The sequence below is a fragment of the Lissotriton vulgaris genome, chromosome 10 (genome assembly GCF_964263255.1).
Source record: "Lissotriton vulgaris chromosome 10, aLisVul1.2, whole genome shotgun sequence".
Classification (NCBI taxonomy): Eukaryota; Metazoa; Chordata; class Amphibia; order Caudata; family Salamandridae; genus Lissotriton; species Lissotriton vulgaris.
Window position 1 is genome coordinate 845,084,515 of NC_141698.1, and position 16,787 is coordinate 845,101,301.

At 47.4% G+C, this 16,787-nt stretch overlaps 1 protein-coding gene across 1 annotated transcript in view; it reads left to right on the forward strand.

Moving 5' to 3' along the window:
- Positions 1 to 16,787, forward strand: part of CUBN (cubilin) — a 1,372,460-nt gene that overhangs the window by 696,780 nt on the left and 658,893 nt on the right. The window contains exons 34-36 of the mRNA XM_086941783.1: positions 8,801 to 8,914; positions 11,679 to 11,807; positions 14,510 to 14,642. Coding sequence (XP_086797909.1) covers positions 8,801 to 8,914; positions 11,679 to 11,807; positions 14,510 to 14,642 — 376 coding nt within the window. The remainder of the gene's footprint in view (positions 1 to 8,800; positions 8,915 to 11,678; positions 11,808 to 14,509; positions 14,643 to 16,787) is intronic.

The following is a 16,787-nucleotide window of genomic DNA, read 5'->3' on the forward strand; positions in this document are numbered from 1 at the left end:
GACATTTTAAATGGTAATACCTTTTATAAAAAAATAAAATGCATTGTCATTTACAATACCAAAAGCAACACCTATTGCATTGCAGAGCGCGGTGTTCATGAAGCGGGCGCCGGGCTCATTAAAGTAAAAAAAAAAAAAAAAAAAAAAGAAAGAGCACGGTGTCCCTGAAGCAGGCGCCGTGTTCAGTATTAAATGTAAAAAAAAAGAAATAAAAAACTGAGCACGGTGTCCCTGAAGCGGGCGCCGTGCTCCGTATTAAAGTTTGAAATAAAAAAAAAACTGAAAACGAAATGCAAACTAAGGGAAGCAGCCGCCATTACCGATGCTGGCACCCCCTGCGTGCTGTGTCCCTTAATGAAATAAATAGTTCTCGCAACTGGTAAGGAAAGCTCCCGAGTTAGGACACAGTAAAAGATCGAGTCCTCCTGGGCAGTAACTAATGGAGAGACGGCGGTAACAAGGAGGGACTAACAAGCCTCATAATGCATTGGAAGTCAGCATTTACCAAGGTCAATTACACCAGCCAATGAAAAGTATAGGCAGAGAGTGGGCGAGGCTTACACAGCATACTCTACTACTGCATGCCTCTCAGAGCGAGTAGTGCATGCACGGTGCTGCTAGGCTCCACCTAATAAGAATGTATTTGCTCTCTGTTTAATTACTGTTATCTGTAAATGCATTCATATGATTGAATATCTTTATTCGTAATTTTTATATGGTCAATGAGTATTGTATCTGTCTGGCTCATGTGTGACTCTTGTTGAGCACTAATAAAAGGCAAGTCTGTTTTCCGCTTATTAAAGTAGCTCTAAGGCAAGATATTTTTTTCATTTCAGTGTTGCTAATATCCCCTGATTTCCTGCCCGAGCATTTTCACCCCAGGGGCCCTCTATTTTTGCATATCCACCCACTTATATGCTTGCCACCCCAACAACGAATTACTTAGCCACACAAGCAAAGATGTTATGTTTAGGCAAAAAAGTAACTCTTTAATTTGTTTATTTCTCTACTTAATTGTGTAAGCACAGATGCAAGTTTTCCACACCTTCATTGAAGCACCATTTTAGCCCTTAACCATGACATCGAACCTCAGCTACACAGTAAACCCACACTGAACCAACCAAGCGCAACTAAGACATTAGCTGAACCTTAAGATCTATCTCCTCCTTTTCACTTTAGCATAACAAATAAAGAAGCCTTTTGCCCGCCAAGCAAAGGTGCTTTGATGCTGACCAGGAGAGGTATAAATGCTAAAATAAATTAAAGTTACAAATACAGAAGTAGAAATATCTGAAATACCAAGCAAGGACATGTGGGTGAATTACTTCAATTCTGGAAGACTCTTTATTGGAATTCCCTCTTTAAGGACAGCATAAACCTATTTCGTATTTGAAAGACTCACTTCACCAGTCACAAATTAATTGTTGAAACATAGGGTAGAACTTCTAATTAAGTTTTAGGTCTAAAGAGGGGGCGTTGTTTGAGCGCCGACCGGGATGGCCGTGTGAGCGTGCAGCTCCGCGCCGAGTCCCGACATTTATCGTGTCACAGCCGCCTACAATGCCTTTGGAGGCACGGATTCACCTCCTATGGTGAATGTTACCCGGTGCAGAGTGTCTGGTCGCTGGCGGGACCTCGGGGGACGAGTGGCGACTGAATTCTGGATCCCGGAGGAGCCGGGGAGAACAAAGACAAGATGGCGGCGTGAAGGTCCGGGGAGGCTCGGAGACGGTGGGCGCCTGAAACTGGTGCGCTGGTGGCTGTCGAGCGGAGGCGCGCCTGGTGGCATCTTAGGCGCCGAACGAGGGGGTTGAGGACATCGTACCCCGGACGGCGGTGAGTGCGGCGCCTCCTCGCCCCCCCCCCGCTCCCCGACCTGGAGGCTGGTGCGAGACGGGCGGACCTGGGACCGCGGTGCCTGCAGCGGGCGGCAGGCGGGCACACGGAGCGCTGATTTGGTTCGTATGGAGGAGGCCGCACGAGAGAACAGACTCAACCGCCTCAGGAGCTAATTATATGGGCAGACGGCGGACTCTGCCGCCGCGGTGACAACGGGACTGTAACGTGCAAAGCCGGGATCCCTGATCTCCGGAGGGCACAGCTACATTCGTGGGCAGCGGGGAGTGTGTAGCGCCCTGCATACCGGTGGGAACCAAGGGGGCTTGCTGGATCACCCGCCTGGGCCACTGCAAGGGTGAAGGTGGAGCAATATGGAGCGTGGACTGGGGCTACGCTACTGACCTGCAGCCATATACTGGGTCGAGCGGCCGGCGCATTCGGCTCCGGGGGGCGCCCACCTCCTTGCTCTGAGAAACATTGCTGACCCGGACAGCGGGAATTGGAGAGTGGACCGGGTCCTTGATAGTAGCAGACAGCAGCAGTGAACCACCGGCAGCGACCGGAGCCAGAGGGTGTCCCCCGGGGTCACGAAAGACATGAGGAAGGGGCAGGAACAATCCTTGCTGAGGTGTGTTGCGCCCTGCTCCGCATAGAAGCTGTCTTCCCCGGATAGTGGCAGTAGTTGGTGGGACTGTGCAAGGAGCGCTGGGGATAGCGAGACTATTGGCGGTGGCCTAGGGGGAGCATCTACCGTGGCCAAGATGGCTGCTACTGGCGGGGTTCTGAACACACCCCAAGAACAAGATGGCGCAACTGCCATGGTCCAAACTGGCGATACCCGGACCCCACGGGAGGACTCCACGCCAGAACAGAGGTTGAACCTGCGTCTCGATGCTATCCTGGAGGCGATTTCCGCGACGAAGGAAACACTGCATCACGATATAGCGCAGGTTGCGACGGGGCTGGGCCTACTGAGAGCAGACCATGCCAAGCTCTCGGATAGAGTGAAGGAACATGACCAATTACTCCTGGACCTGAAACCTGCTGTGGTGACGGCGGAGCACAAACTGACGGATATTCTTGGTCGTTTGGCGACCCTGGAACGACGGGCGGAGGATGTGGAAAGTCGTAACAGGAGGAATAACGTGAGGGTGGTGGGCCTTCCGGAGAAGATTGAGAAGGATGATGCGGTGGCATACATGGAGGACTGGTTTAAAACGGTCGTGGCGCCGGAGGGGCTTTCTCCTTTCTTCTCCCTGGAAAGAGCGCATGGGGTACCGGCTAGGCCACCCTTAGAGGGCCGACCACCCCGACCGATGGTGGTGAAATTGCTGCACTACAAGGATCGCGACCTGTTGATACAAAGAGCACGGTCCCAGGGCCCTTTCCAAGTGGACAATAGCAATGTCACGATTTTTCCGGACTATACGCAGGAAGTACAGACAAACAGAGCGTCCTTCCTAGCAGTTAAAAAAGAACTGAGGGAAGAGGGGATTCAATACTCCTTACTCTTCCCCGCCAAACTAAGGGTCATCCTCGATGACAGGACGCACTTCTTCCAGACACCGGACGAAGCTTGGTCGTGGCTGGAACTGTACCGTGCTGGAACGGACCGCACGCATAAAAGCGGAAGGGAAAGGCCAAAACCGATCCGGATTAGGAAATCGCAGCGCATTCGGTCGCGGAATAAACTCCAGCGGGCCATGCGAGACGCCCAGATGGCGGATGGCAAGAAAGGGGCAGTAGCTGCGACGGCGAGCATTACAGGTTCGCAGCTGGAAAGAACGTCGGAGGGGTCGGCCTCGGAGGAGGAAGGTGAGAAATCTGGAGGCGATGAATCGGAAACGGGGAGTATGAACGGACCAGTGGTCACCCCACAGACTTCAGATGGACTGTTTAATGAGTAACGTTTCGGTGAACCCAGTAGCCCTGGGGTACCTGTTGGGACAGACTCTCCAGACTTTTGGTGCTATCAGGTATGGGGCTGCGGAGGCAGCATGGGACTGAGGGCGCGGGGTGGGAGCTCTGCCTACCCTGGATTGGTGTTCTATCACCCTCTTGTGGCCCTTAAGCCCTTCTGTGGTGACGACCACAGATTAGTGTAAGTGTGTGGTTTTGATGGTTTGGAACGGGGCTGAAGCTGGGTTATTAGGTCCTGTCCTGGGGAGTGGGGTTTGGGGCGTTTTGTGGGGGGGTTGGGAAGGGAGACACAACTGCTGCAATGCGGGGTACAACTGCTTGATGCTGATACTGTACAGAAATGTCTATAATGGGGTCGTTACCTAATGTGAAATGTATTACATGGAATGTCCGCAGACTTCAAACAATGGTGAAACGCCATAAGGTGCATGCATACTTAGTAAAGCGGGGAGTGCAGATAGCAATGCTTCAAGAGACTCATTTAACTAAGAAAGAATGTGGAGCCTTACAAAGGAGGTGGCGGGGTCAGGTGTTTGGCACAACCTATTCGGCATTTGCCAGAGGGGCCCTAATATGGGTAAGAGCGGGGACACCGTTCCAAGTCACGGCGCAGCGGGTTGATCCCGAGGGTAGATATGTAGCGGTTGAGGGGCGACTTTATGGTAGGGAGGTGGTTTTGTGTAGTGTGTATGCCCCCAATTCCGATCAGGCCCGCTTTTTTGATAGCTTAACGAGTTCGCTGGCCCATTTTCTGGCTGGCCCTGTCTTATTAGGGGGCGACTTTAACTCGATCACTGATGTAGCACTGGATAGGTCGCACCCACCTTTAGTCGACTCCCCAGTGCGCAGGCTGGCAGCTCACAGGAAAGAATGGCAGGAAAAGTGGGGATTGCTTGATGTGTGGCGGGCTAGCATCCTGAGATAAGGGATTACTCCTACTTTTCTACAATACACGAACTGCATGTTAGACTAGACTCAGTGCTGTGTAGTGGCACTTTGGCGACGGTGGTGACTCACACTGAATACTTGACCAGAACCATATCAGATCATAATCCCTTATTGGTGTCAGTGCAGTGGCAACAGGCTAGGTCGGCGGTGCCATCGTGGCGGCTGAGGCCTGAAACGCTAGAAGATCTGGTGTTCAGTGACACGGTTCAACAGGGCATTGACCGCTACTTTGCGGAGAATGCGGGTTCTGCCTCGTCACGATCGGTAGAGTGGGATGCGATGAAAGTGGTGGTGAGAGGCGTGTGCATGGGTAGATTCTCAAATGCGCGGACGGCTGTCCTGAATGATCTGGTGAAAGCGGAAATGGTGTTGAGGGGCTTGGAACAACAGAGGCCGGAACGGCCAGACTTACAGGAGAGACTGGTGGAGGCTAAGGAGGTGGTGGTGACTGAGACTGAACGGCTGAGGTGCTATGACTACAAGTTATATAACATCAAGGTGCATGAGGAGCGTGATAAAGTGGGGGCACTCCTTGCCAAGCTTGCAGATCCGGAGCCTAGAGGGCGACCGATCATGAGTATAAGAACGGAGGGGGGGGAGGTAGTCTACTCGCAAACAGCGGTGATGGCGTGCTTTCAGTCCTATTACACGGGACTCTATAAATGCCACCTGGAGGCGGAGGAGGCTGAGATAGGCGGCCACTTGGCCTCGATCCCGCTGCCGGTGCTGGACAGCGAGGATGCTAAGGAACTGGGGGGTCCCATAACGCTAGCGGAGGTGAGAGTAGCGATTAAACAGATGGCTCGAAATAAAACCCCAGGAGTAGACGGCTTACCGATAGAATTCTACGCCAAATTTGTTGACACCCTAGCGCCACAACTGTTGGTGGTGTATTCGGAGGCCAAGCAATTGGGTTACCTGCCTGAGTCAATGAGGGAGGCACTAGTGGTGCCACTGTTGAAGCCAGGCAAGGATGCGCTGAGTGTGACGTCCTTCCGACCCTTATCGATGCTGACGGTGGATTATAAGATCTTGAGTCGCATTCTGGCCACCAGGTTACTGCCGCACATGACCACACTGGTGCATAGAGACCAAGCGGGGTTTATCCCGACTAGGAATACCTCCATGAATATTCGACGGCTGGTTCGAATTTTGGATGGTGCCGGGACGTCGGCTCCTGACTCAGTGGTGTTGGCAGTTGATGTCGAAAAAGCTTTCTATAGCCTCGAGTGGAAGTATCTAGATGAGGTGCTGCTGAAATTCGGAATCGGGGAAGGATTCCGGAGGTGGACAAGGGTGCTTTACATGTCGGCTAGGGCCAGGGTGCGCCTGGCGCCGCTGGTATCTTCGGCCTATCCTGTTTGCAGAGGGACGCGACAGGGCTGCTTGTTGTCCCCCCTGCTGTTCGCATTGGCGATGGAGCCGCTACGGCACAGGCGAGGTCGGGCGCCATGTACAGTGGGATTGCGCAAGGGCCGGAGTCACATTATATATCATTATATGCTGATGATTTGCTGCTGTACTTAGCAGATGCCGAACGGTCCCTGGAGGGAGCGGTAGATATGCTGGTTGGATTCGGTCGGTTGTCAGGCCTTAAGGTGAATTGGACTAAGACCTGTATATTCCCATTGCGGGCGGGCACGCCCTGTCCCCCACTAGCGAGGGAGGTCATGTGGGAGCCTTCGGGCTTCACCTACCTAGGGGTGCACATTCATCACACGGCGGCGGACCTCTTGGAGGGGAACATAGGGCGTTGCATTCGTGCCCTGAGGGGCAGCATGGCATTTTGGGCCTCTCTTCCTCTGTCGGTATTGGGCCGAGTGGCACTGTTGAAGATGGTGGCGCTTCCACGGCTGCTTTATTATTTTCGAACTCTGCCGGTGTGGATCCCACAGTGGGTCTTTAAGGAACTGAAGATGCTGGTGACTGGCTTCCTTTGGGGCCATGGCAGAAGGAGGGTGGCGTTGGAAACCCTAATGAGGCCTAAGATTGAAGGGGGGATAGCAGTCCCCGATTTTGAACTCTACTACCTGGCGGCGCAACTGCAGATCCTAACACAGAAAGTGGCCAGAGAGTTTAGGGGTCCTGACAGTGAACGTGATACCGGTATCCGAAAGTGCATCCTATCTTATATAGTCATGCAACAGAAATTGGACTCGAGGGATCTCACGGCGGAGGAAAGCACGCTTAAAATGTGTTGGCAAAGGAGCCTGAAAAGAGCGGGGAAAACCCGGCTGTATGCACCGGAGATACCGCTGGGGATGTTGACAGCGCTGCCGCATGGGGGCGATTGGTCCAGACTCCTGGAATGGGAGGAGTTGGGTCTCCAGATGGTGGGGGATTTATACATTGATAGTGCGCTGGTCCCCTATCAAGCATTGCAGGAGCAGTTTGGCCTGCCAGACGGTACTTTTCTATTGCACGCGGCAGTGGTAGCGGCGATGCAAAAGCATTGGGGGGTAGGGCTTGCTGAGCCGGAAGTGACCATGGCATGTCAATACGTGGTGATGGCCGCGGGCACGGTTAAGGCGATAACATGCCTCCACGCGAGAATGTTGACCGAGGGGCTAGCACCAATGCTGGCTTTGAAGTCGCGATGGGAGGATAGCATAGGCAAGCCCATACCGGATACGGTCTGGAGCCAGGTCCTGGGGCGGACGTGGAAGGGTACGAGAAACGCACGATTTCAGCAGGTGCATTTCTTTATAATACACAGGGCGTACTTGACCCCGGAAAGGATAAAGCGTTTCTTCCAAGTGCTTGACGCGGTGTGCCCACGGTGCTTGGCGCCCGAGGTTGAGCTGGATCACCTGTTGTGGGGATGTCCGAAACTGGGGTCGTACTGGCCGGAGGTGGGGGAACTTTTGAATGCGGTAACTGATAGGGAGGTGGACTTTGATATGGCGGCATGTCTCCTGCTCTGGTTCTCCCATACTAAATAAACGAGAATTACAAGTAAGTTTATTGATTTGGGACTCATGTTGGCACAAAGAGAGATAACTTGGCACTGGAAATCTAGAGAAGGCCCATCGGTGAGGAGATGGACGAATGAGCTGTTGAAGTGGGTGGGCTGTGAGAGCACTATTAGAATGCGGCAGGCTACTAGACTTGGCAAGGAGAGCTGTCTGGAAATGGCGAGAGCTTGGGAGATGGTGGTGCAGGCATTGCGTGATTACATGGTGGAGGGCGAGGAGGAGGAGCCATAGTCCATGAGGACTCCGTGTACTATTAGCGATTGCGAACGACTCCTGATATGTGACGTGCCCCAGAGATAGTATGGATTTGGAATGCCCGCATTAGCAGCAGCAGTAGCAGTAGCAGTTGGGGGGGGGGGGGGTGTGTTTTAAGAGAGGCAGCTCGACATAGCGGCACGGATCGGAATCAGAGGATAGAACTTAGGACTGTCCCGAGGAGCGGGGGCCCCCGGGATGGAAGGCAGGCACTCTGGCAACAATACTGGGGGGATCCGGAAGGAGGACTCTGGAGTGCTATGGATGATATTGTGTTGGTTGGATCACATGCTGTAGACGATATTCCCGGGTGGATGCTGAGTTCGCTGGTTGGTGCATGGGGGGGGGGGTTTAGGGGGGTAAAAGCAGATACTGAAAGGTGAAGCTGATCGAATACCTGGGAAGGGAGTACACGGAAGCATCTTCCTGAGAAGGATAGACCTGGCACGCCGCCCAGCCTCCGGGATGTGGGCTAAATGGCTGTGTACGACATAACCGTCATTGTTACGGTTGGGATGCTGAGAGTGTACTGATTGGCCTATTCTGAAGTCTTGTTTCTAATTCTGCAATAAAAATAAATTAAAAAAAAAAGTTTTAGTTCTAAAATATGTCCATCTCAGAGACAATCCTACCCTGTTACAAAAGCTGTTGAAGACAGGATTTCTTCACAAAACGTTCCCCATGAAAGATGCATTTAATGCTGGATGTTTATGCTAGAGGATTTGTGGGTCTTGCCTGCTCCCATTTTGGGAAAGCATGTGAGCACAAGCAACATTTTCTGAAGGTCATTGATTCTAAACGTTGTGTTTGTTTCGCAAATCCCAATCTATGATTTTAAAAACAATATCTTTTTTTATCCACAGTCAACCATGTTACTCTCTCATTCACTGACTTCGACATTGAAAACTGGAATAGAAACTGCTCATCTGACTTTGTGGAGATTCTAGATGGTGATAATCTTGATGCCCCTCTTGAAGGTACAGTAGAAATATACTTCTCTTTTCTTACCTTCTACTTTAGATGCATTGATATCTTGGGTTGGATTAATACGTTCTGGTGTGCTGAGAAATCACCTTTACTATTTATGGTTACCGATGAAGAGCCACTGCGCAGGAATCTTATTTCTTTGTGATTACAGAGACCTATTTAAAAATATATCATATCTTTACTAAAATACTTAAATAACCAAAATGATAATTTTTTGACCTATCGAAATAGTCAAAAGAGTAGCTTTGAAGTAGGTAAACATCTCCATTTTAGTTAAACGAAAACTTAAAAAAGTAAAAAAGCAAACCATTTGAACCTTATTTTCAATTGTGAGAGGACGCGGCTTAACGGCTAGAGCTGCCAACCTTGAAGCTGCGGAGCCAGGTTCAAGTCCGGCAGGAGGCTCAAACACCCTGTGATTCTGGGCAAACCACTTCGTCTCCCCGTGCCCAAAAATGAATGTGTTTCTGTCTCATTCAAGTGCTGCTCTTGTAAAGCGCTCTGATGCCTTCGGGTCGAATTCGTGCTATACAAAACTGCAACAGCAACAAAACAAAATAAAAAAAACTTCGTCCGTATGTCCTTATCACATGTTGATAAAGGACAAGCCAAAGGAAACCGCGTGACCTCAACACAATTTATCACACTATCTCCTCTATTCAGTAATTGAATAAGCAGATGTAAAAGTGAAAATGGGAGGCAGACATCTGTTTCCTTTCACGCCTCACATCCAGAGCCACTTCTTTAACCGGGCAGAGCCTGGCTTTCGCCTGCGTTGTTGTGGGGAGATAAGGGTGGCAGGATCATTTCATCCAAGGAAACCCTTTATTCCCAGACTGACTAACTTATTGTTTTAGGGTCGGATTCTGAAACAACATATTCGAGATACATTCCTGGCTGTTAACCATAGCCTTTATTCGCTCTTAGCGTCTAACACTACCAACTTTCACAAAAACACAGGCGGCACATTTTGTTTACTATGTGACAGTTAAAGGTTCATATTTCAAATGTGGTACCAAAGCAACTTGTCATTTCTTTTAGCATGTTTTGAGCGAGTTCTAGGCTTAATTAACCGCGAAGGTGTGAGAGATAGAAGGCATTTCTCACACTTGAAGGGACAATATATGAAAATTGCATCTAAATTTTCTTTCCACTTTTGGATGTGGATGCTCTTCATTATATGGATGCAAGGGTCCATTACGGTCAGTCACGCAGGGCCTGTCTAGATTGACGTGGCATTTTTATCTCTCTGAATTCGCATAAAAGCTGCTTTAATTAGAATATTGTGGCTGCACTCATGTAAAAGTTATAGATTTACCTGCAAAAATGTGAAAATAAAGAGATCGTAAAATAAAAACACTTAAAGTTGGATAAAAGCTGCTTCAACCAGACTACGGTAGCAGTACTCATTACCTACAAAAGTATGAAAATGAAGATGTCCTAAATCATGATTAATTCCATAAAATTGGCATTGACCAGAATACTGCAGCTATTCTCATTAAAATGTGTTCATTTTTCTAGAAACAAATGAAAATCAAGATGTCATCAGGTCTCTGTCCTAAGCCACATTTAAATCCCAGCTGCCGAAATTCTGTTAGTGGAGACTACTTGCAGTGAAAATAAGGTGAAATGCAGTGTACCTTCGCTGCAAAAATTTCACCAGCAAAAAATGATAAGTGGTGGCTTCCCCATGCGTATTTGCACTCCCTGCGATGCTTGAAAACTTCAATGTACCTGGGGCCTCATTTATGCGCCCTCGCGTCACTTTTACGCCGCCGGTGCGTCACTTTTTGTGACGCACCAGTGACGTAAAAAATGCGCCTTGTTGAGTCATTTTTACAAAGTGACGCATCTAGGTAGATGCGTCACTTTGTAAACCCCTGCGCCACATTATACCTGTGCCAGGTATAATGTATGCAAGGGGGGCGTACTGACGCAAGGAAGGGTCGTAGAAGTGACGCAGTGAAATCTATGAGATTTCACTGCGTCACTTTTAGGACACCGTTGCGTCAAAATCCTGCGCCTGCCTCACAGCAGGCGTAAGACTGACGCAGGCCATTTCACATAGGGCTTGCCCCATGTGAAAGGACGCATTGCTGGAGTTGCGTCACTTTTGTGACACACTCCAGCAATGCGTCACTTTTGCGCTTACAGATACGTCAGAAATACTGACGTATCTGTAACTCCTTGCGACATGATGCGTCATACATTAAATATGACGCATCAGGAATGTCGCAAGGAGTGCGCACTGAGAAGTGACGCATCGCTGCTTTCACGTAGCGATGCGTTATTTCTCATAAATGAGGCCCCAGACTTCTACTCATTACTGCCACTGGGAATGGATCTCTGAATGACCACCTATGAGTGAAATAGATTGCCAAACATTTTACAACATTTTCAGTTAAATTCTTTATTATCATGCAAGAAACTGGCTTGTAGTCAAATTACCCATGCAAATTTTGACTTGATAACTCTAGTCTCAAGTATAATTATGTTCTCTTCTAAAATGTCCAAAGTAAATAGTTTTATAGGTATATTTTGTAATCAACATTATCTAGATGTGTGATTTTCACAAAGTAAAAGTCTGCTAACGTGCACTATTAAGTGGAAAAAATGTAAAAAACGGATCAGAGAGATAAGCTGATAGAAATATTAAGTTTTATAGCAACTACATTAGATTAACAGATGAACAGACTTTCAGTTCTGTAAGTTGAGCTGTCTATTTGGTTATTCATTGTTGTTATTTTTATCTAGGCCGTTACTGTGGTACCAGCCTGCCACATCCTGTTACTTCATTCAGCAATAGCATGGTTGTAAAGTTTGCCTCTAATTCAGCCTACACCGCCAAAGGATTCCGTGCCACGTATGCGGCATCTTCATCGGGTAAGACAATTTTGCAGGTACTTTGCAAAAAGCTACTGTTTCAACATCAGTTTTCAATATTTAGACTAACTGCATACATGAACAGATCAGAGGGGGGGGGGGGGGAATAACTGTTCATCCAGTTCCCCGGTGAAAGGTACCGAAAAAAATCAATAGAGTGGGATGGACACTGGTAACCACATTACCTTGGTTTATTACTTAAAAAACCCTCCTAAACACGGTGAATTCGTGTTCTGGCATAGTCATAGGGTTTAGTAAGGTTGTGTATGCCCACCTCAAACCTGAGGTAACCTCTGGTCCAGTGTGGTAGTGTCCAGAGATAGATTCAGTGCCCACAAAAATCAAAAACGTTATAAAAAATAAGCTAACATCTCACCAAAAATATTTAATAAACCAGATGATGCTTATCATTAAAAGATAAATGGGGTATAACACACGGGCCAAGCTACTGGGTCCAGTCATACCACTTTAATTGTCGTCAACATGTTTCTGCTCTCCTTCGCCCAACCGGGTCTGTAGAGCATTCATCAGGACATTTAAAATTGCATGTTACTTACACGATTTGTGTAGTGTACCAGTGTGGGTAATTTGATCACCACAACTTAATTTCACAAGGTCACTTTTGTACCTCGTTGTTCCTCTTTAAGGCTTCAACGGGTGGCAGGCCGCAATGGAGGTTCTCCCGCACTTGTGCTGATTCTGCCCCCGGCCTTAAAGAGGACGACTGAGGGAGGCCCTTTGTGAATCACGCACAATGTTTCCATTTGGTATAAACCCACACATAAATCTGGCTTGTCGAAGTATTTGGCCCTGGAATGTGATGTGACATAAAGACCTGCATTTGCCCTGTTGAAATCTGCTTGTGGTATACCAATTGCAGGGACGGGGCAAACATGTTTCCATTTACCATCTGCTCAGAGCAGGCGGTAAATGGAAGGAGGAGGGCTAGTGTGGGGTGATTAGCAAGGGCCAGGGACAAACCTGGGCTGTAGAGCCAGGGTAAAGACTGGCACTTGAAGTATGAATCTCATGTGATTTTACTGAACAGAATAACCAACCATTAAATTGGGTCTGGTCTTCCGACACGTGGGAAATCTGGCTGTGGGAACACCAAGCCGGATATAAATGGGCGGGGCATTATCCCACCCGGAAATAATGCTTCACTCAAATTATAATCGGGACACCATTCATGCTAGAGCATATAAAAGATCAATGATGCATATTTAATACATCTGTGCTGCTCTTCCCTTCAAACAAATGGCCAGGATCAGCTGTATGAAGGATATCTATTTAGGACATTCGATACATATTGTGGGATGCAAATCAGAATCACGATGAGCAGTTCTATTTCTCAAGTTATCAAGAAAGATGTGATATAAAAACGGTTCTATTATTATCTTAGTATACTAATACTAGCTATGACAGGAGTGTTGGGCGTAGTATTTCATGGGAGGAAATGGATTCTGGCGGCAAACCTATGCAGCAATGATGTTCATTGCTCCTTTTTGTGTACTGATACTTGAGATTTCAAAAGGAAAAGTTCTATCCCACTGTCTTTGAAGTCGAATGGTATTACGGAGGTGCCATTTGCCCTGGATTGAGTCATTGCTCAGAGGTTTGCTGGAAGCGGCTAGCCACTACACAGCAATATTCAGTAGACATTGTGCTGAAGCCATACGAGGTGAGCCGTTGTCTCAGAATAGGAGTGAGGGTGGGAAATGGGGGTCCAGGGACAATGCAAATTGGTTTCAAGCGCATATTAGGTCACTTGTCATGTCCCTACTGGTTCATGGCAGGTGCACCCATCACAGAACATGTTTAGAGTTAGGGGGATCACTTATACAGTTTGACATCACATTGAGCCAACGCGGTAAAAGAACAGCAACAGTCTGTGTTTTCCAGTTTCTACCGAAAAGCAAATATACCCTTAAATGGTATTATTTTAGTTGTAGTCAATGTAAACTTAAAACCCGAAACCGAGCACAGTTTCAGTGTCCAAATATCAGGTTTCTGCAATACGCTAAAGATATTTTCAGCTGTTTTGTGACACTACTCTTACCTTTTACTGAAAGTCCTCCATTTTTACCAGGGTGGATTTTCAAGGTGATCACACCATCATAAATTGTTGTGGTTCAACCATATTAGATTCAGTGGCTGAGTTATGGCCATTTACATTGGAGTGAGCCCTGAAATTTGATAGATTTGATGGCAGAGCTTTTGGAGCAATAAAGGCTACTGTAGGTATATACATTGAGTGCAAATCATGCCCAAGTACTTCTCTATGTCCTGGGAGTGTATAGGAAAATTGAAAATGATTACGCTATTGCACATTTCTGCCATGTATACTTTTATGGATTATCCACTCTGCTTAAAATCTGAAGGAGTAATAGTACTGAAGCAGGATTATCATGGAATACTATAACTGTGAGACATTTTAGCAACACTGTTTATTTTTGATCAGACCCAAGAGTCTGAAATGTGCACAAATCAAGGGAGGAAATCAAACATTTAATGATTTTTAAAAAGAGATTTGTGAATTAGCCTTAATGTATCTAGTAAGGCGATCCCTAGTACTGATACTGTTGATTACCTCATTCTTAAAATCCAAAATATTGAAATAATCTGTCTTTATTTTATAGGAAAAGTTTATTTTATTTTCTGAGATGATCTTGGATTCTTATCTTGTTGGTATTCTGTTGTAGCCTGTGGTGGAACCTTTCACATGGAGAGAGGAGCCTTCAACAGTCCCGGATATCCTGACAGCTATCCAACGAACGTTGAATGTGTTTGGAACATTCTCAGCTCCCCTGGCAACCGTCTCCAACTGTCTTTCATGTAAATCCGTTTCTCACTTCTTTTTGTTCTGTGTATGGTGTGGAAAGAGAAAATAAGCCTATCTATCAGGGTACATTATTAACACAATGTGAACATCTTTTAGCACCAAAATGATTAGTTGGCAAGGGAAAATAGCATTAGCCAGATGTCATTAATTATTTATGTGAAGCTGTTCCTGAAATCCCTCAACACATGCACACTTTATCAGTGTAGGAGAATTTGAAACTTTCCCTTGGTTGATGTAATTCGTTCTTTAGCAGTGGTGACAGTGTACATAGAAATGGCTAGAAAATTAATATAATTTCATAACAATGGCATGGCGGTTGTCTTTTAGACACATTGGGGCCTATTACGATGGCGGGCGGACTATGTCGCCCGCCACCGCATCGTAGCTCGGGACCGACCGCCCATGTTGCGACGTTCCTGCGCCTGACAGACTGGCGGGCGCAACCCGTATTTTTTAAATTGTGGCAGGTGGTGCTGTAAGTAGCACCCGCCGAAATGTAAAAAATGCATGTTGTAAATTTGCATGCACAATGTGACAGGCATCGCGCAAAGCCTGCCACCTTGTGCATGCAAATCAGGTACCCCCATGAGAACCCCCGCCCACCCCAACACCCTAGGGGCCCACAACAGGCCCCCAACAGCAAAAAACGCATGCCTTTCCATGGCGGCTTTGGCTGCTCTCTGCCTGCATCGTGATATGGATGGCGGTGTCTTGCAGACGCCACCATATCATGCACCTTTTCCGCCCGGTGGACGAGTTGACTGGCGGAAAAGCGGAAGACTGTCTTTCCGTCCGCCGCGGACCCCCAAGCCATACTAATATGGCAGGGGTCTTTCAGGTATGGATGGCGGGCGGATCGCCCCTGCCGGGCTAGAGGTGGCTAGCACCAGCCTGGGGGGCGATCCGCCTGCCATCCTAATAGGCCCCTTTATGTTCACTCTTCTCAGCTTGCCATTTATTTGTACATTGGCTGCCTGTGATGGATGCTTGGGATTGTTTTCCTTTAAACCGAAAACCCTAATAATCTCCACCTTTTATACCACATGGATCATGTCTTTCACTCACAATTCCAAATATTCCTGGTGAGGAATAGCAATTACTGAACATTACTGTGCATGATCATTATTTTAATTCGTATGCCTTTAATACCCTTTATTATTCTTTGTTTTCGAGAGTATAGACGGACTATGTTAAATGAAAAATGGATCAGTTTATCAGGCATAATGTCCAGTCAACAGTAGATATTATAAAATGATTTTATCCGGCTACACCATGCAGTGTGGTGTTAAACATTGTCCTTGTATAAAGCATGTCTCGATAGGAGTACCCATGTTAAGTCAGACAATAGGCACCCCATCATCTCTCATGCATATTGAACACTGGACATAATTGTTGAGGTATGCATACATGGGCACAGTACTTGAATTTATAAACAAGGAATATGTGATGTTACAATGCGATCAAAATGATTGCGGTATATAACATTGCAGTTTTTACAACGCAAGTCGTTACAACAACTTGCACTGGAGGGCGCTGGACTTAGGAGTAGTAGGATTTACGATTCAAACAACAGTCTAAGTACAGTAGGGAAGGTGTTGGAATAGTTAATCTTACTATTCCTTAGGTTATAGCGCCCTCCAGTGCAAGTCGATGTAACGCTTGCATTGTAATGGCAGCGTTCCGAATGCATTGTGGTGTAATCACAGCGATGTAAAGGATGTTTCCCATAAACAAGACACATAGGTCCTTAAGTCCTCCTTTCATGGTGTGGTACACCACATGATCATGCCTTCACTGAGTCCCAAGTAAGGTACTTCTTTTGTAACTAGGGGAGAGGAGTTGGCCTAACGGCTAGGGTGGTAGACCTAAAATCTGGGGAACCAGGTTCAAGTCTCGGCAATGACGCTGAACATGCAGTTTTTCTGGGCAAATCACTTAATCTCCCCCTGCCTACCAAAAATGAATATGACCTCATGTAAAGCAACTGGTGCTATGTAAAGTGTTCTGATACCCGGTACCGGGTGAAGTTCGCGCTATATAAAACTCTGTAAAACAAAAAAACTACCCAAATTATGTGATCTCTGTGTACAAATGTGATCCAGGGAAAGATAATACCATATTTACCAATCCTCCCATTC